Source organism: Xenopus laevis, chromosome 6L, assembly GCF_017654675.1.
Source record: "Xenopus laevis strain J_2021 chromosome 6L, Xenopus_laevis_v10.1, whole genome shotgun sequence".
NCBI lineage: Eukaryota > Metazoa > Chordata > Amphibia > Anura > Pipidae > Xenopus > Xenopus laevis.
The window spans coordinates 3,490,823-3,508,810 of record NC_054381.1 but is presented as its reverse complement, the minus strand read 5'-3'; the positions used below and the strand labels follow the sequence as shown (position 1 = coordinate 3,508,810).

General features: G+C 43.8%; 2 protein-coding genes across 3 annotated transcripts in view; one reads left to right on the top strand and one right to left on the bottom strand.

The window, feature by feature from the left end:
• Positions 1-17,988, top strand: part of LOC108719524 (gastrula zinc finger protein XlCGF57.1-like) — a 385,853-nt gene that overhangs the window by 279,434 nt on the left and 88,431 nt on the right. The window lies entirely within an intron of this gene.
• The window catches only part of XB5822523.L (zinc finger protein L homeolog), a 38,824-nt gene continuing 23,570 nt past the window's right edge, over positions 2,735-17,988 (bottom strand). Inside the window, 6 exon segments of the mRNA XM_041565682.1 lie at positions 2,735-3,897; positions 5,808-5,921; positions 6,303-6,416; positions 6,809-6,962; positions 14,662-16,100; positions 17,648-17,737. Coding sequence (XP_041421616.1) covers positions 2,903-3,897; positions 5,808-5,921; positions 6,303-6,416; positions 6,809-6,962; positions 14,662-16,100; positions 17,648-17,737 — 2,906 coding nt within the window. The 3' untranslated portion in view covers positions 2,735-2,902.

Below are 17,988 nucleotides of genomic sequence, written 5' to 3'. Positions count from 1 at the left end.
CATTTTTTATTATTTGTGCTTTTTGACTTTTTTAGCCTTTTATTCAGCAGTTTGCAGTTTCAGCAATCTGGTTGCTAGGGTGCAAATTTCCCTAGCAACCATGCACCGATTTAAATAAGAGACTGGAATATGAATATAAAATAGGCCTGAATGGAAAGAGGAGGAATAAAAAGTAACATTAACAATATATTTGTAGCCTTACAGAGCATTTGTTTTTCAGATGGGGTCAGTGACCCCTGTTTGAAAGTTAGAAAATAAATAATGAAGACCAATTGCAAAGTTGCTTAGAATTGGCCATTCTATTAGTGATCCACCCCTTTAAGGGAATTCAGTATCTTCTCACCCACAACCCCTTCCTCTTTGATAGTGAATCTTATTTACAGAACACAAAAGTTCTACATGGAGGGATCAGGTACTCAAAGACTATAGATTTATTATTACTCGCATTACACCTGCTCTTAATTTGATCTTTCTATTCACTAGTGACTCATATAGATCAATATATAGATGTATAGATATCACACTCTCTGGTTTCTCCGTGAGACATTAGAAGTACAGATTCTGTATTACAGGCCACTCGTTCATGTCTATAGTGTTAATAAATCCCTACTGAAGGATATATAGTGAATAAAGTAGCCCCTCTTGTAAAATACAAGGATATTATAAGTTACCGAGGAGTTTCATGACCATATAAAAGTACGAGGCCGAAGGCCGAGTGTTTTTATACAGGTCATGGAACTCCGAGGTAACTTCTAATATCCTTATATTTTGCAACTGGGGGTACTTTATTTATTATAATACACAAGTTTTAGGGAGTCACGTGACAGAAATGACATCAGAACTCACCGTTTATAACTGATGACATCAGAACTCACCGTTTATAAGGATATAATTTACAGGATATTCATGGCTTTTGTGTATTATAGGGGGTTATGCAATAAATAGCATCAAGTTTGCCCAGGAGCAGTAACCCATAGCAACCAGTCAGCAGGGAGCATTCGCTGGTCACCTGTTTAAAAGCAAAAATCTTATTGGTTGCTATGGGTTACTGCTCCTGGGCAAACTTAGTGCCTTTTGTTACATTTGGGGGATAGTGTCAATGATGAGACCCAGACTGGTTCCTTCACTTTCTAGTCTCCTGGGGGTTCTGTTCCTGCTCGTGAGACCCCACTTTTCATGTACACTGCACTGTTCTGTATGTCTAGGATTATTAAAGGAGACATATAGGATACACAAAACCCCCCTAATTGTGTATGCAGTAATGTATACTACCTGGTGTAGAGCCCTGCGCAAAACCAATTTCTAAGACCCGACCCAAACCTGCAGCCCGCGACCCGAACCGTAACCCACATATTTAGCCACTTTGATCCGCTACCCAACCCGGACCTGCAACTGCCTTATCTGCAACCCGCCGACCACCATCAAACAGGAAGTGATGGTGCTGCAAACCGGAAGTGACATCATCAAAAGTGGGTGGGACAGAGACAAGTGATGTAAATATACAGACAATATTACATAAAATAAGAAATTTAGATGAGACCCGCGGGTATACCCGCACCTGAAAGTCCTCCCGTCATTCCGCAGGGTGCCCGATTTTTTTGCGGGTACCCGACCCACTTCAGGACTCTAATATGGTGTTGGTTTTGCTTTTAGCTGTAAATTAATATTGTCTTCAAAATTAGCCCCTTTATTTGTGCTCCCTATAGATGTTCTTTAGTCATGTATGTGTTTTGAATGAGGGGTGGGCGTGTCCTAATGGTCCCTGGCAGAAGCACATTAGGAGGGGGACAGCCAATCACAGCCCTGCAGTCACACAAGCGAGCACAGGCTTCAGTTCCCTATCAGGTCTTGCTAGCTGCTGATTGGTCCCTTTCCTACAGTGCAGTGAGCTGAGTCCCCTACACAGCCTGGGAAAGAAGGCAGCAGGAAGTGGAACAGATGGGCGGGGCTAGTAGGGTTTTGCAGATATTTTCACTAAAGTAACCAGAAACACAACTTTTTAAAACACATTCCTTCTATATCTAAAAAAGTTTAATGCACTGGTACATTCTTGTTTTTTACATAATATGTCTCCTTTAAAAAACAAAGTTTTTGTGAGCCACAGATCCATTGCTTAATCCTTAGTCTATTTACTAGTGTAAAGGGGTCGCACTCACACGGCCGAGCAGCATTGGAATGTTTAAAGGTGGTGCTACAAGGCACTTGTTCCTATGAATTAGGCTGTGAGACTCAGGAACGAGATTTTGGCCTTGAAACAAGCTTCACACTGTATCTGTTGGGCTCAGTATGTCCCCCAGTTGGGACAGAAAGGCTTCACATATGCCCAGTATTAGCCATATATATACTTTTAGGGGCAGATTTATCAAGGGTCCAATAGAAAATTCGAAATCAAATTATCGAGTTTTTTTTATGGTCAAAACTGTCAAATTTGACTAGGGAGCTATTCAAATTTGAAAAAAAATCGTATTCAATTTTCTAGATTTATCCTACTGTGGCCCTTTAAGAACTTGAATTCGACTATTCGCCACCCAAAACCTGCCGAATTGCTGTTAAAGTCAATGGGAGACATCCAGGGATCAATTAGGAGTCGTTTGCAGCCTTCCTGACATTCGAGTTTTTTTCAGAGAAAAAAATTTGAACTGAGTTTTTAAAATTCGAATCAAATTGGATTCGAGTTTTCGGGTTAATTTAATTGACCCAAGTTTAAAAAATTTGATTTTTATAATAAATTTCAATTGGTCAAATTTCAACTTCATGGGAGATTATGGGAATTTTAAAAAACTCACATGAATTTTAAATCCGACCCTTGATAAATGTGCCTGTTATAGTCAGCAATGCAAACAGAACCCACCAGCTAACCATCTACGCTGTCGCTATTACCCAGGCAGGTATTGTTGGATTGTCACAGTAAAACATTTGCCTCATTGTGTACAGGAGAAAGCGTCTCTCTGGTGTGAATCTTTATGTGCCTTCGAAGGTTTTTCCTTTCAGTAAAACATTTGCCGCAGTCTGTACAGGTGAATGGTTTCTCCCCGGTGTGAATCTTCTGGTGCATGCGCAGGGTGCCCTTTTCAGTGAAACATTTGCCACATTCGGTGCAGCTGAATGGTTTCTCCCCCGTGTGAGTGTTCTGGTGGTTTAGAAGGTGGCTCTTTACATAGAACGATTTCCCACAGTCTGAACAGGAATAAGGTCTCTCCTCTCGGTGAATTCTCTTGTGATTACAGAGGCTACTGCTGGTAGTAAAGCTTTTCCCGCATTCTGTGCAGGTGAAGGGTTTCTCTCCGGTGTGAACGTTGTAGTGGTGTTGAAGGTTCCTCTTTTCAGTGAAGCTTTTCCCACATTCAGTACAGGTGAAAGGTTTCTCTCCCGTGTGAATTTTGTTGTGGCTTCGAAGGTGACTCTTTTCAGTGAAGCTTTTCCCACATTCTGTACAAGTGAAAGGTTTCTCTCCAGTGTGGATTTTGGTGTGGTCTCGAAGGGTCTTTTTTTCAGTAAAACTTTTCCCACATTCCGAACAAGAGTAAGGTCTTTCTCCGGTGTGAATTTTGTTGTGGTTTCGTAGGGTTTTCTTCTGAGTAAAACCTTTCCCACATTCTGTACAGGTGAATGGTTTCTCCCCTGTGTGAGTTCTCTGATGTTCAGGAAGGTTCCTTCTGTCAATTAAACTCTCCTCACCTTCCATACTAGTGAAAGGAGTCTCTCCTGTGTTGGTTCTCACTAGTGTCCCACAAACGTGGGTGACTTCACTATTTAAAGGGAAGGTTTCCCCACATTTACTGCAGATAAAACCTGATCCATCAGAGCTTGTTAAGCAATCGGCAGATCTTGTGCCGGACTCCCAGTCAGTCTCTGGTTTGGGCAGTTCAGAACTGTGCTCAGCCTTCATGTTCCCACCTAATAACAACAAACAGGAGAGAGCTGAAGGGGAAATATAAATCACAAGGCTACAGGCTAAGTTATACAGGGAACTCTGAGTATCACTCATGTATTATAAGGGATAATGTACCCCCTACTGTAAATGATAAGGATATTAGAAGTCACTGAGGGGTTCTGTGACCATATAAAGGCACAAGGCTGCAGGCTGAGTTATACAGGGAACTCTGAGTATCACTCCTGTATTATAAGGGATAATGTACCCCCTACTGTAAATGATAAGGATATAAGAAGTCACCGAGGGGTTGTTCTGTGACCATATAAAGGCACAAGGCTGCAGGCTGAGTTATACAGGGAACTCTGAGTATCACTCATGTATTATAAGGGATAATGTACCCCCTACTGTAAATTATAAGGATATTAGAAGTCACAGAGGGGTTGTACTGTGACCATATAAAGGCACAAGGCTGCAGGCTGAGTTATACAGGGAACTCTGAGTATCACTCATGTATTATAAGGGATAATGTACCCCCTACTGTAAATTATAAGGATATTAGAAGTCACAGAGGGGTTGTACTGTGACCATATAAAGGCACAAGGCTGCAGGCTGAGTTATACAGGGAACTCTGAGTATCACTCATGTATTATAAGGGATAATGTACCCCCTACTGTAAATGATAAGGATATTAGAAGTCACTGAGGGGTTGTTCTGTGACCATATAAAGACACAAGGCTGCAGGCTGAGTTATACAGGGAACTCTGAGTATCACTCATGTATTATAAGGGATAATGTTCCCCCTACTGTAAATGATAAGGATATTAGAAGTCACCGAGGGGTTGTTCTGTGACCATATAAAGGCACAAGGCTGCAGGCTGAGTTATACAGGGAACTCTGAGTATCACTCATGTATTATAAGGGATAATGTACCCCCTACTGTAAATGATAAGGATATTAGAAGTCACTGAGGGGTTGTTCTGTGACCATATAAAGACACAAGGCTGCAGGCTGAGTTATACAGGGAACTCTGAGTATCACTCATGTATTATAAGGGATAATGTACCCCCTACTGTAAATGATAAGGATATTAGAAGTCACAGAGGGGTTGTTCTGTGACCATATAAAGACACAAGGCTGCAGGCTGAGTTATACAGGGAACTCTGAGTATCACTCATGTATTATAAGGGATAATGTACCCCCTACTGTAAATGATAAGGATATTAGAAGTCACTGAGGGGTTGTTCTGTGACCATATAAAGGCACGAGGCTGCAGGCTGAGTTATACAGGGAACTCTTGAGTATCACTCATGTATTATAAGGGATAATGTACCCCCTACTGTAAAATTAAGAGTCGCTGAGGGGTTCTGTACTGTAATTAAAGCAGAACAAATCTAAAATCACTGGGGGTGCCGAGTTGTTAAGCACCCCATTTATTCTATTTACTCACTTTCTAAGCTGTGCTGGGTGTCCCATTCTTTAACAAAACTCACCAGCCCAGAGCACTGAACTTTTTATCTCATCCCAGGTATCTCCTGTAATTCATTACACTGAATGGTGATCAGTGAATGTACAGAAAAAAGTTCACTGGCACACAGGTAATGCTGCAGGGTGAGACCCTTGCCTTAAATTTATTTAGTGTGGCATGCAACGTTTCTGGGACATCCCCTTCATCAAGCATTGGTTGTCCCAGAAACGTTGCATGCCGCACTAAATAAATTTAAGGCAAGGGTCTCACCCTGCAGCATTACAGTTGTGCCAGTGAACTTTTTCCTTGCATTGTTGAGGGGTTTGCCGATCCCCCATTTGCTGGGCACCAGGGACTCAAGTTCCAGGAGGGCCAGGGTGTGCGTTTGTAGTTGAATAATCGATCAGTGAAAGTACCCCAGTTATATACTTGGTATCAGTGTTACACACACACTCCCTGACTACTTACCCCCATCACTAACTGGTACTGCTGAACTTTCCACTGGGGTCACATGATCTTCAGGATCTGATTCTTCCTCCTTTATCTTTATCTGTAATATTTCTGATTCAGCCAATGGGGAAGCTGCCAGTAAGGAAGAGACAGGGGTGAGTAAAGCTGGGAGTAAGGAAGAGACAGGGGTGAGTAAAGCCGGGAGTAAGGAAGAGACAGGGGTGAGTAAAGCTGGGAGTAAGGAAGAGACAGGAGTGAGTAAAGCTGGGAGTAAGGAAGAGACAGGGGTGAGTAAAGCTGGGAGTAAAGAAGAGACAGGGGTGAGTAAAGCTGGGAGTAAGGAAGAGACAGGGGTGAGTAAAGCTGGGAGTAAGGAAGAGTCAGGGGTGAGTAAAGCTGGGAGTAAGGAAGAGAAACAGTTGTGCAAATATATATGAGTAACAAACCCCATTATCCAGTATAAAGCAGAGGTGCATCTCTCTATCTAAAATTAAATGAATACTGGTTACTTACCCAGATACTTAAATGGAACCACAGGTCTATCATTTGGGTTCAGATGATCTTCAGGGTCTGGTTCTTCCTCCTTTATCTTTATCTGTAATATTTCCAGTTCCTCCTCTGGGGAAGCTGCCAGTAAGGAAGAGACAGGGGTGAGTAAAGCTGGGAGTAAGGAAGAGACAGGGGTGAGTAAAGCTGGGAGTAAGGAAGAGACAGGGGCGAGTAAAGCTGGGAGTAAGGAAGAGACAGGGGTGAGTAAAGCTGGGAGTAAGGAAGAGACAGGGGTGAGTAAAGCTTGGAGTAAGGAAGAGACAGGGGTGAGTAAAGCTGGGAGCAGGCCTGGACTGGCAATCTGTGGGTTCTGGCAAATGCCAGAGGGGCTGCCATAGAAAGTCACTAATTCATGGCCTGGTGGGGGCTCTCTGTATTGGAATGCCAGGGCCTATTTTGACTCCCAGTCCAGACCTGACTGGGAGTAAGGAAGTGCCATGAAATCCTATTAATAGAGAAACGTTACTCACCGGCCCCAGGAACGGGATCCATTTCCCTCTTTATTGTGTCCAGAGGATCCTCAGTGTCCGGCTCTTCATTCTCCCATTTCCCCTCTAACCTCCTTGTTTCCATCTCTGGAGAACCTGACAGCAAGGAACACAAACCCACCATATAAAGCTGCCTGTGGGGATCCCCCCTCTCATATCACTACAATAAATACATGTTGTACTGGGACCAGTTTATCCCCCAGTCCCACAGTCTCCCCTCTCTATCAGTCCCTGCAGCAGGATTAACCCCCAGTCTCCCCTCTCTATCAGTCCCTGCAGCAGGATTAACCCCCAGTCTCCCCTCTCTATCAGTCCCTGCAGCAGGATTAACCCCCAGTCTCCCCTCTCTATCAGTCCCTGCAGCAGGATTAACCCCCAGTCTCCCCTCTCTATCAGTCCCTGCAGCAGGATTAACCCCCAGTCTCCCCTCTCTATCAGTCCCTGCAGCAGGATTAACCCCCAGTCTCCCCTCTCTATCAGTCCCTGCAGCAGGATTAACCCCCAGTCTCTCCTCTCTATCAGTCCCTGCAGCAGGATTAACCCCCAGTCTCCCCTCTCTATCAGTCCCTGCAGCAGGATTAACCCCCAGTCTCCCCTCTCTATCAGTCCCTGCAGCAGGATTAACCCCCAGTCTCACAGACAGTACAGGAGCAGTAGGAGGAGGAAGAGGGAAAATCAATTTCCCAGCAGCCCAGGGACACAGGAAACAGGAAGTAGTTACAGGAAGGTTCAGCCTTTCCCTCTATCAGGTCTGGGTAGAGAGAGAAGCACAAAGATCTCTCACCCCTCCCTCTGTGAAGGCAGATCCGCCCCTTAGCCAATGAGCTTGTTTCAGTTTAGCGGACAGACCAATGAGAATGCAACTTCCTGATTAGAGTTGTTCCTGTTACACAGACACTCCATATTGTTGGTGGGCAGATTCTAGTCAGGAGAGCTTGAGATGAAATGCTGCAGATGGAGCTGAATGACTCAGGCAAAACCCCAGTGTAAATGTAATAATCTGTGTCACAATTTGTTTGTTGTGTTCCTGAAGTTTCAGAAATGTAAATGAAAGTGAGTAATTCTGGTTATGAAAGAACTGCATGTTTTATTGACTGGAATATAATGTCAGTCTAGTGCTGGGTGATGTGTCTGTACTTACTGTATGTGGCCACAGGGCAGAAGTGAGGCACAAGCAGTGTGGCAGCTCCTACGTGTTCATATGAATAGTTACATACATGTACAGCGTGTGATTATGTACCGTCCTGTCTCTCCTCTCACACAACTGCTGACACTCACCATGTGTGATCTCCGAATAGCACAAGTGTCTCAGTTACATTAATGATAAACAAAATGGCTGCCTACTTCTCCCACTTTCCCTGTGAGCTGCTATAAACTCTTTGGGGCAAATTCACTAAGCGTCGAACGCTAGCGTTACTTCTCTAGCGTTTGGCATTTTCGTTACTGCGCAAATTCACTAACGAACGCTAGTGTTACTTCGCACCCTAACGCCTGGCGAATTATCGCTACGGACGTAACTACGCAAATTCACTAATGTGCGCAGTGTACTGAACGCTACCTTTTACGCCAGACTTCCTTCGCCACCTCAGACCAGGCGAAGCGCAATAGAGTAGATAGGGATTGTTTCAAAAAAAGTCAAAATTTAAAGTCCCAAAAAACGCTGCCGTGTTTTCTACATTATGGGTGATAGGCTGAAAAAGATCGCAAATTTTTTTGGGGCTCCCCTCCTTCCCCCCTACATTTCCTGACTCATGGCAACTTACCTAGACAGTGGGCACATGTGTAGGGCAAAATAACAATTTTATTTGCTGATTTGAAGGTTTTCTAGGCATTTGTAGTGATTCTACGTATTCCTCCATTGAAATTTAAATTTGGCGCCATATGCAAATTAACCATCGCTAGCGTAACTTCGCTTCGCTTAGCGAATCAATGCTAGCGCAACTTCGCAACATTACGCTACTCCTGAGCGCAACTTCGGATTTTAGTGAATTTGCGAAGCGCTGGCGAAACTACGCCTGGCGAAGTGCTGTGAAGTTACGCCTGGCGCAACTACGAATCTTAGTGAATTTGCCCCTATGTCTCACAGGGACCACACAGACTGGGGCCACACTATAAACAACCCTATGAGCAGAACTGTAACTCCCCAAGCAGGATCCATTTGGGGGATTTATTGTACTTACGGGCAGTTCAGTTCAGTAAAATAGTAGAACTGCCCCGCACCTCTGCTAGAGTTGCCTCCTCACTCCTTTTAAACCAAACACATATGGAATCCCCGGCCTGTGTGGCTAATTAGCAATTCATTTAGATGCATGCTGCAGACTGTACTGAATTATGTGCAGCCATGCATCTAAATGAATTGATAATTAGCCACACAGGCCGGGGATTCCATATGTGTTTGGTTTAAAAGGGGTGAGGTGGCAACCCTATACCTCCCTATAGCGAGTTGGTGGCTCTCAGGAAGAAGAAATGCATCCTGGGTCAGTGGTGAGACCCCTCGGGGGAGGGCATTGCTCATCTGGGTCACTTACTTGGCAAGAAATAACCTGGGCATTATTGCAGACAGGCATCCGCCCCCACGGATGACTGACAGGCCACTGAGCCACTAAGATGGGCGACAGCAGCTATACAGAGTGCCTTCAGCCAATCAGTGTTAAAATACAGCTCAGCCCAGCACCCTGTACCTAGAGAACAAATGGAACATGAAGGCTGTAGTCTCTACAGGGAACATTATTATATGAACAGGCCTGTGTGAGGCAGAGAGGGAGAGACACAGAACTGCAGGAGGTAATGAACCCACAGAGCTGTGACTTACAACCCCCCGCTGTGCAATTGTCTGTAATACACAAAGTGGTATAGAAACGGGTATAGGGTGTGTAGGGTCACTCACATACAGTATATGTTCTTATTGCCTGGGTGCAGTCCATAGAGCAGATATGCAGTCAGCCAAGTCCACACAGCTCAGGTCTAAAGGCCCCCATACACGGACTGAAAAGAGCTGCCATGTGTGGGGCCCTCCGGCAGGCTTCCCCCCATCAATATCTGGCTGACAGTTGGCTACATGTCGATCGGGCAGGGTTATAAATCCCGTTGGATCGCGGCCACATCTGTTCATTGATACAATCCGACCGCCTGTATTGCCTCCATTCTGATCCGATCGTTGGACCCTAAGGCCCAGGATCGGATGAGCCTGATATTTCCCTCCTCAATTTGGGCAAATCGGGGAGAGATCCACTCGTTTGGCGACATCTCCCTGTGTATGGCCTTCACCTTTAGTGTGAAACTTCTTCAGTTCTTTATGGGGAGACTGAAGTTTCTGCCCGAGCTCAGGCCTTTCTCATAGTCATTAAACCCATCAAATAATGCCAAAAATAGACAGTGGTGATGACATCAGCAAACGTTATTACCATAAGAATGTGAGGAGCTCGTTACTAAACCTCATTCACTGACCAGGGTCCCGTTAGTTAGAGTCCTGCAGTGGGCAATGCTGGGTTGCGGGTAGACGCTCCGGGCGCGGGTATAGACGTGGGTCTTCTCAATATCGATTCTTACTCCTTTTTTCTGATCACGCCTATGTACAATGATGTCACTTCCAGTTTACAATGACAGCATTTCCTGATTGTTGATGGTCAGCGGGTCCGGGTTGTGGATAAGGTACTTGCGGGTCGGGTAGCGGGTCCAAGCGGGTAAGAATGTGGGTACAGATTGTGGATAAGTTACTTGCAGGTCGGGTAGTGGGTAAGAATGTGGGTTGCGGGTCCCAGAAAATGGACCCGCGCAGGACCATTAGTTTGCTGATCTAGGATTCAGTTGTACTGGTATTTATATACAATGTGATACTGTGTTAAATGTTTCTTTTCATAAATGTGCCTTTTTAACAATTCCACTTATCTGTTATTATTTTTTCTCCATTGATGAGTGGTATAGTGATGTGCAGGTTGGGTAAAACCTGACTTGTGGGTTCCTTTTATAAACCCGCCCCGCTGATGTCACAAAAGGGGCGGGGCAAGCAGGCACGCGGCTATAAAAGCGGAAGCCGTGAGTGTAAGGTGGCGGGCGGGGAGAACAGTAAGAAGAGCTCGACCCGGACCTGCCCACCACCCGCAAACAGGGGGGCCCTCACATCACTAGCGTGGCAGCACCCAACTGATAAAGGGGAAATACAGTAACTAATTAAGTAAAAGGTGAAAGAAACAAAAGAAAATCAAACTGGGTAACTGTAAGAAATAAGGCAGAGATTAGTTATGTGATGGTTATACTAGTAACCAGTATGTGAGGGTAATGACCCAACTCACTTGGGAGAGAAGGAGCCTTCATAATGTTCTAAAGGAGGGAAGGACTCCAACTCCCAGCAGCCCCTACGGATCTTTGTAAGGATATAGAGCAGAATATAATGGCACAACTCCCATTATGAGGTGCCAGTAAGGGTAACAATTAGGATCACAAAGGGTAGATATCACAGGTCTCAGCCCTATAATACCGTCCATGCTACTTTTTGTTAAAAATTGTGAATAGAACCCTATCAGGTCAAATTACTATGGAAATATAAAGCCCACATAGCAGTGGTCATATGTAGCTCATATTTAAGGGGTTGTTCACCTTTGAGTCACATTTTAGTATGATGTAGGGGGTGATATTCTGAGACAATTTGCAATTGGTTTTCATTTTTTTTTTTTTTTGAGTTATTTAACTTTTTATTCAGCAGCTCTCCAGTTTAGTGCAAACTGGAGACAGTGTGTCAGCCATCTGGTTGCTAGGGTCTAAATTACCCTAGCAACCACGTACTTTTTTTTTTTAAAAAAAAGAGACCGGAATATGAATAGGAGAGGCCTGAATAGAAAAACGAGTAATAAATAGTAGCAATAACAATACATTTGTAGCATTAAATGGGATTTGTTTTTTTTAAATGGGATCAGTAAGCTGGAAAGAGTCAGAGGAAGAAGGTAAATAATTAAAAAACTCAAAAATAAGTAATAAAACCCAATAGAAAGGTTGCTTATAATTAGACATTCTATAATCTTAGTAAAAGTTTACTTGAAGGTGAACTTCCCCTTTAACTTCATATTGAAAATTATCCTTTTGTTTTTCACTTTTTATTTCATCTGCTTCTATGTATTCAACTACTTTTACTTTTTTTTCTACCTTTACTAACAGTTAGTATTACACAGTGTATATAAACCCAATACAACCGGATCCAAGATCAGCATAGCTAACGGGACCCGGGTCAATTAATGAGGTATAGTAACGAGCTACTCACGTTGTTATAGTAACTGTTTGCTGATGTCATCACCTGTGTCTCACGTCTCCTTCCCACCACTGTCTGTTTATTTTGGCACCGTTTGTTGGGTTTATTGACTTTAATAAAGGCCTGAGTGCACCCTGAAATGTCAGTCTCCCCAATAAAGAACTGAATATGTTTCATACTAAGATCCAAGGGTACCCCTGGAACTGTAGCAGGGTGACACCCCAATGTTTCTATATATCTGTAACCTTGTTATGAGCTAAGGGGGCTCAGTCTGAAGGTCAGTTAGGGGGAGATTTGGGGTGAGTGTTTATTTGTACCCTGGTACCCCTGGAACTATAGCAGGGTGACACCCCAATGTTTCTATATATCTGTAACCTTGTTATGGGCTAAGGGGGCCCAGTCTGAAGGTCAGTTAGGGAGAGATTTGGGGTGAGTGTTTATTTGTACCCTGGGTACCCCTGGAACTATAGCAGGGTGACACCCCAATGTTTCTATATATCTGTAACCTTGTTATGAGCTAAGGGGGCCCAGTCTGAAGGTCAGTTAGGGGAGATTTGGGGTGAGTGCTTATTTGTACCCTGGGTACCCCTGGAACTATAGCAGGGTGACACCCCAATGTTTCTATATATCTGTAACCTTGTTATGAGCTAAGGGGGCCCAGTCTGAAGGTCAGTTAGGGGGAGATTTGGGGTGAGTGCTTATTTGTACCCTGGGTACCCCTGGAACTATAGCAGGGTGACTGTTACCCCAATGTTTCTATATATCTGTAACCTTGTTATGAGCTAAGGGGGCCCAGTCCGAAGGTCAGTTAGGGGGAGATTTGGGGTGAGTGATTATTTGTACCCTGGGTACCCCTGGAACTATAGCAGGGTGACTGTTACCCCAATGTTTCTATATATCTGTAACCTTGTTATGAGCTAAGGGGGCCCAGTCTGAAGGTCAGTTAGGGGGAGATTTGGGGTGAGTGTTTATTTGTGCCCTGGGTACCACTGGAACTATAGCAGGGTGACACCCCAATGTTTCTATATATCTGTAACCTTGTTATGAGCTAAGGGGGCCCAGTCTGAAGGTCAGTTAGGGGGAGATTTGGGGTGAGTGCTTATTTGTACCCTGGGTACCCCTGGAACTATAGCAGGATGACTGTTACCCCAATGTTTCTATATATCTGTAACCTTGTTATGAGCTAAGGGGGCCCAGTCTGAAGGTCAGTTAGGGGGAGATTTGGGGTGAGTGTTTATTTGTGCCCTGGGTACCACTGGAACTATAGCAGGGTGACACCCCAATGTTTCTATATATCTGTAACCTTGTTATGAGCTAAGGGGGCCCAGTCTGAAGGTCAGTTAGGGGGAGATTTGGGGTGAGTGATTATTTGTACCCTGGGTACCCCTGGAACTATAGCAGGGTGACACCCCAATGTTTCTATATATCTGTAACCTTGTTATGAGCTAAGGGGGCCAAGTCTGAAGGTCAGTTAGGGGGAGATTTGGGGTGAGTGTTTATTTGTGCCCTGGGTACCACTGGAACTATAGCAGGGTGACACCCCAATGTTTCTATATATCTGTAACCTTGTTATGAGCTAAGGGGGCCCAGTCTGAAGGTCAGTTAGGGGGAGATTTGGGGTGAGTGTTTATTTGTGCCCTGGGTACCACTGGAACTATAGCAGGGTGACACCCCAATGTTTCTATATATCTGTAACCTTGTTATGAGCTAAGGGGGCCCAGTCTGAAGGTCAGTTAGGGGGAGATTTGGGGTGAGTGATTATTTGTACCCTGGGTACCCCTGGAACTATAGCAGGGTGACACCCCAATGTTTCTATATATCTGTAACCTTGTTATGAGCTAAGGGGGCCCAGTCTGAAGGTCAGTTAGGGGGAGATTTGGGGTGAGTGTTTATTTGTACCCTGGGTACCACTGGAACTATAGCAGGGTGACACCCCAATGTTTCTATATATCTGTAACCTTGTTATGAGCTAAGGGGGCGCAGTCTGAAGGTCAGTTAGGGGAGTTATATATATTTCACCAGTTTCTGGAACATTCTGATTTAGCACCATACATTTATGGATTGTGCTTAGTTCATGGGAATACCATTAACGAGATAACTTTATTTATTTGTGTACAGCAGTTTATTTTGTTCTTGGTGCAGAATATCAGCACAATAACATTTTTGAGGTGCAGCTTCCCCTTTAGCATGATATGATTTTCATACATCTCCTAGGGGCAGATTTATCAAGGGTCGAATTGAGTTATTTATTGTCAAAACTGTCAAATTCAACTCGAGTTTTTCAAAAAATTTGAATTAGATTTTCGAGATCATACACTGGCCCTTTAAGAACTCAAATTCGGCTATACGCCACCTAAAAGCTGCCGAAATTGCTGTTTAAGTCAATGGTAAAGGTCCAGAGATCAAATTGGAGTTGTCTGCAGCCTTCGGAGAAAAACCTAGAATCGTATTCGATTTGAATTTAAAAAACTCAAAACCTTGAATTTCTGGAAAAACTCCAAATTGATCCCAGGACCTCTCCCATTTTTCTGGTCAATCCTATTCATCCGAGTTTAAAAAACTAGATTTTTACAATAAATTTGGAATGGTCGAATTTCGAGTTTATGGGAGGTTTGAGAAAAACTGACATGAATTCGAAATTTGACCCTTGATAAATGTGCCCCCTAGTGTTTAGAATGTATTCCTTTATGCCTCGCTATTTGTGAATTTTTTGGTGTCTGACAAGTTTGTTCTTCAAAGAGAAGCTTTTGCCGCATTCTGTGCAGGTGAATGGTTTCTCCCCGGAGTGGATTTTCTGGTGGCAGTTCAGGTTGGTGCTATGAATGAATCTCTTCCCACAGTCGTTACATTCATAAGGTCTCTCTCCTGTGTGAATTCTCTCATGTACCATAAGTGTAGTCTTGTGAGCAAAGGTTTTCTGGCACTCGCTGCAGGCGTAGGGTTTCTCCCCCGTGTGAGATCTCTGGTGTTTCAGAAGCCCGTGCTTAACAGAGAAACTCTTCCCACATTCCAGACATTGGAAAGGTTTTTCTCCAGTGTGAATTCTCCGGTGTTTGTCGAGTCTGTCCTTCAAAGTGAAGCTTTTCCCACAGTCGGTGCACATGAATGGTTTCTCCCCAGTGTGATTTCTCTGGTGTTTCTGAAGTTTGTCTTTAGTAGAAAAGCCTTTGCCGCATTCTGTGCAGATGAATGGTTTCTCCCCTGTGTGAATTCTCTGGTGCTTGATGAGTTTGTGTTTTAGAGAGAAAGTCTTGCTGCATTCGGTGCATGGGAATGGGTCTACGCCCGTGTGAGTGCTGATATGTGCTCGAAGCTGAGCGCTGTGAGAAAACTGTTTGTTGCATTGGGTGCAGGTGTAGGGTTTCTCCCCCGTGTGCACCCTCTGGTGGGACAAAAGGCTGCTCTTAACAGTAAAGCTTTTGGAGCACTCCATACATGTGAATGGTTTTTCCCCCGTGTGAATCCTCTCGTGTGCCAGCAGATTACTCTTTTGGGAAAACCTCTTGCCACATTCTGGACATGTAAAGGGATTTTCGGCCGTGTGGATTCTCATGTGTGCCAGGAAGGTGCCCTTACGAAAAAAGACTTTGCCGCACTCTGTACACGGATATGGCACCTGCTCCATGTGCGTTTTCTCATGTGCCCGCAAGCTGCCCTTATGGGAAAACATTCTGCTGCATTTCATGCACCTGTATGGTTTCTCTCCATCCGGAGCCTCTTTATGGCAGTTCTCATACATGTTACACGTCAATGGTTCTGCTCCGGTACATGTGTCGCTTGAACAAGTGCAAGTCATTAGATGTGCTTGCGCCTCATTGGCTGAGATGTTGTCACCACAAGCACAGCAAATAAAGTCCGGCCTTGCACCGCACTCCTCATATAGAGTGTCAGACTCTGAGTCAGTCTTTCCTGGCTGTTGTGCCTGTCCCCTAAATACTCCAGTGCCCTGTATCGACTCCGTGACTGCGTATGTGGCACCCGGGTGCCGTCTGGATGTCTGACAGCAATTTCCACTGGTCAAGTCGCTCTGATCTGATAACAGAAATCAAAATGCTAATTATTGCCCCACTTGAACCTCCCTATGGGGAAGCTATTGAACCTTTATTAGGACATGCATTAGCCCAACGCGTTTCGTGCCAAAATGGGCACTTTTGTGAACTATCATGAAAATGTAATATTCATCAGAAATAAGAAACTTTCTAAATACAAACAATTAAATATTCTGTAGTGTTTCTGAAATAATCAAGTTTATCTTCACTATTCCTCTCTCAGCATCTGTTTCTCTTCATTCTCTCTTCATGCAGCAGTTGGGTGTCAGATATTCATTGACAGTTAGATCCAATATATCTTATAGGGGGGCTCCTTTTGCCTAGAAGATGTATTAGATCTCACTCAAATAACTGATTCCAGTACAAACAAAATCTAACAAAATAACTGCCTTTTGCACAAATTCTGCATGTAGAGAGACATGATGTCTGGTGAGTTTAATAGAGTGACCTCTAATACATCTTCTAGGCAAAAGGAGCCCCTCCTATAAGATATATTGGATCTAACTGTCAGTGAATATCTGACACCCAACTGCTGCATGAAGAGAGAATGAAGAGAAACAGATGCTGAGAGAGGAATAGTGAAGATAAACTTGATTATTACAGAAACACTACAGAATATTTATATATTTTAATTTTTGCAATAGTTCCCCTTTCACACAAATGAAGTAAAGCTGGACATATAATTAAAAATCCACACAAGCAGGTCTATCCCCGAAATGCCCAATATTGGCCTGATCCAATCATTTGCAGTCAGCTGGTCCAATCTGTCCCTCTGTATCTCAATGGGAAAGAGCAGGAATATGAAATAAAGAGAATTAGAAAGTCGCTCCTCTGGGCTGTGCAGTGTTATAGTTCCATCACTTACCCCTAGAGATTCGCTAATATCTTGGAATCAACTTCAAAGAGATTGTTCACCTTTAAATTAACTGTTAGTATGATGTGGAGAGGGATATTCTGAGACAATTTGCAATTGGTTTTCATTTTTTATTATTTGTGGTTTTTAAATTATTTAGTAGCTCTCCAGTTTGCAATGTCAGCCATCTGGTTGCTAGGGTCCAAATTCCCCTAGCAACCATGCATTGATTTGAATGAGAGACTGGGATATGAATAGGAGAGGCCTGAATAGAAAGAGGAGGAATAAAAAGTAGCAATAACAATACATTTGTAGCCTTACAGAGCGTTTGTTTTTTAGATGGGTCAGTGACCCCCATTTGAAAGCAGAAGAGGAAAGCAAATTATTCAAAAACTGTAATAAAAACTAGTAGATCAAGATGTTGGCTTTTTCAAAGCCAAGATAATTAAAAAAAAGTACAATAGCAAAATTCCTTAGAATAAGCCCTGCTCGAACATACTGAAAGTTAACTTAAAGGTGAACCACCCCTTTAATGTCCCTCTCCAGATGGAGATTACAAAGGCACTAAAGTAACTGTTCACCTTCAGATAAATGTAAATATATCCTCCAGCCTGAGCCATATCTCCAGTTTCCCTCAATTTAATGCCAAAGTTAACAGCACAATCCCTCCTACTTACCCAAATCACTAACTGGGATGGACAAGATTCCCATTGGGTTCTGGTGATCTTCTGAGTCCAGTTCTTCCTTCTCTATCTTTATCTGGAAAGCTGGGAGAAAGGAAGAGACAGGGGTGAGTAAAGCTGGGAGTAAGGAAGAGACAGGAGTGAGTAAAGCTGGGAGTAAGGAAGAGACAGGGGTGAGTAAAGCTGGGAGTAAGGAAGAGACAGGGGTAAGTAAAGCTGGGAGTAAGGAAGAGACAGGGGTGAGTAAAGCTGGGAGTAAGGAAGAGACAGGGGTGAGTAAAGCTGGAAGTAAGGAAGAGACAGGGGTGAGTAAAGCTGGGAGTAAGGAAGAGACA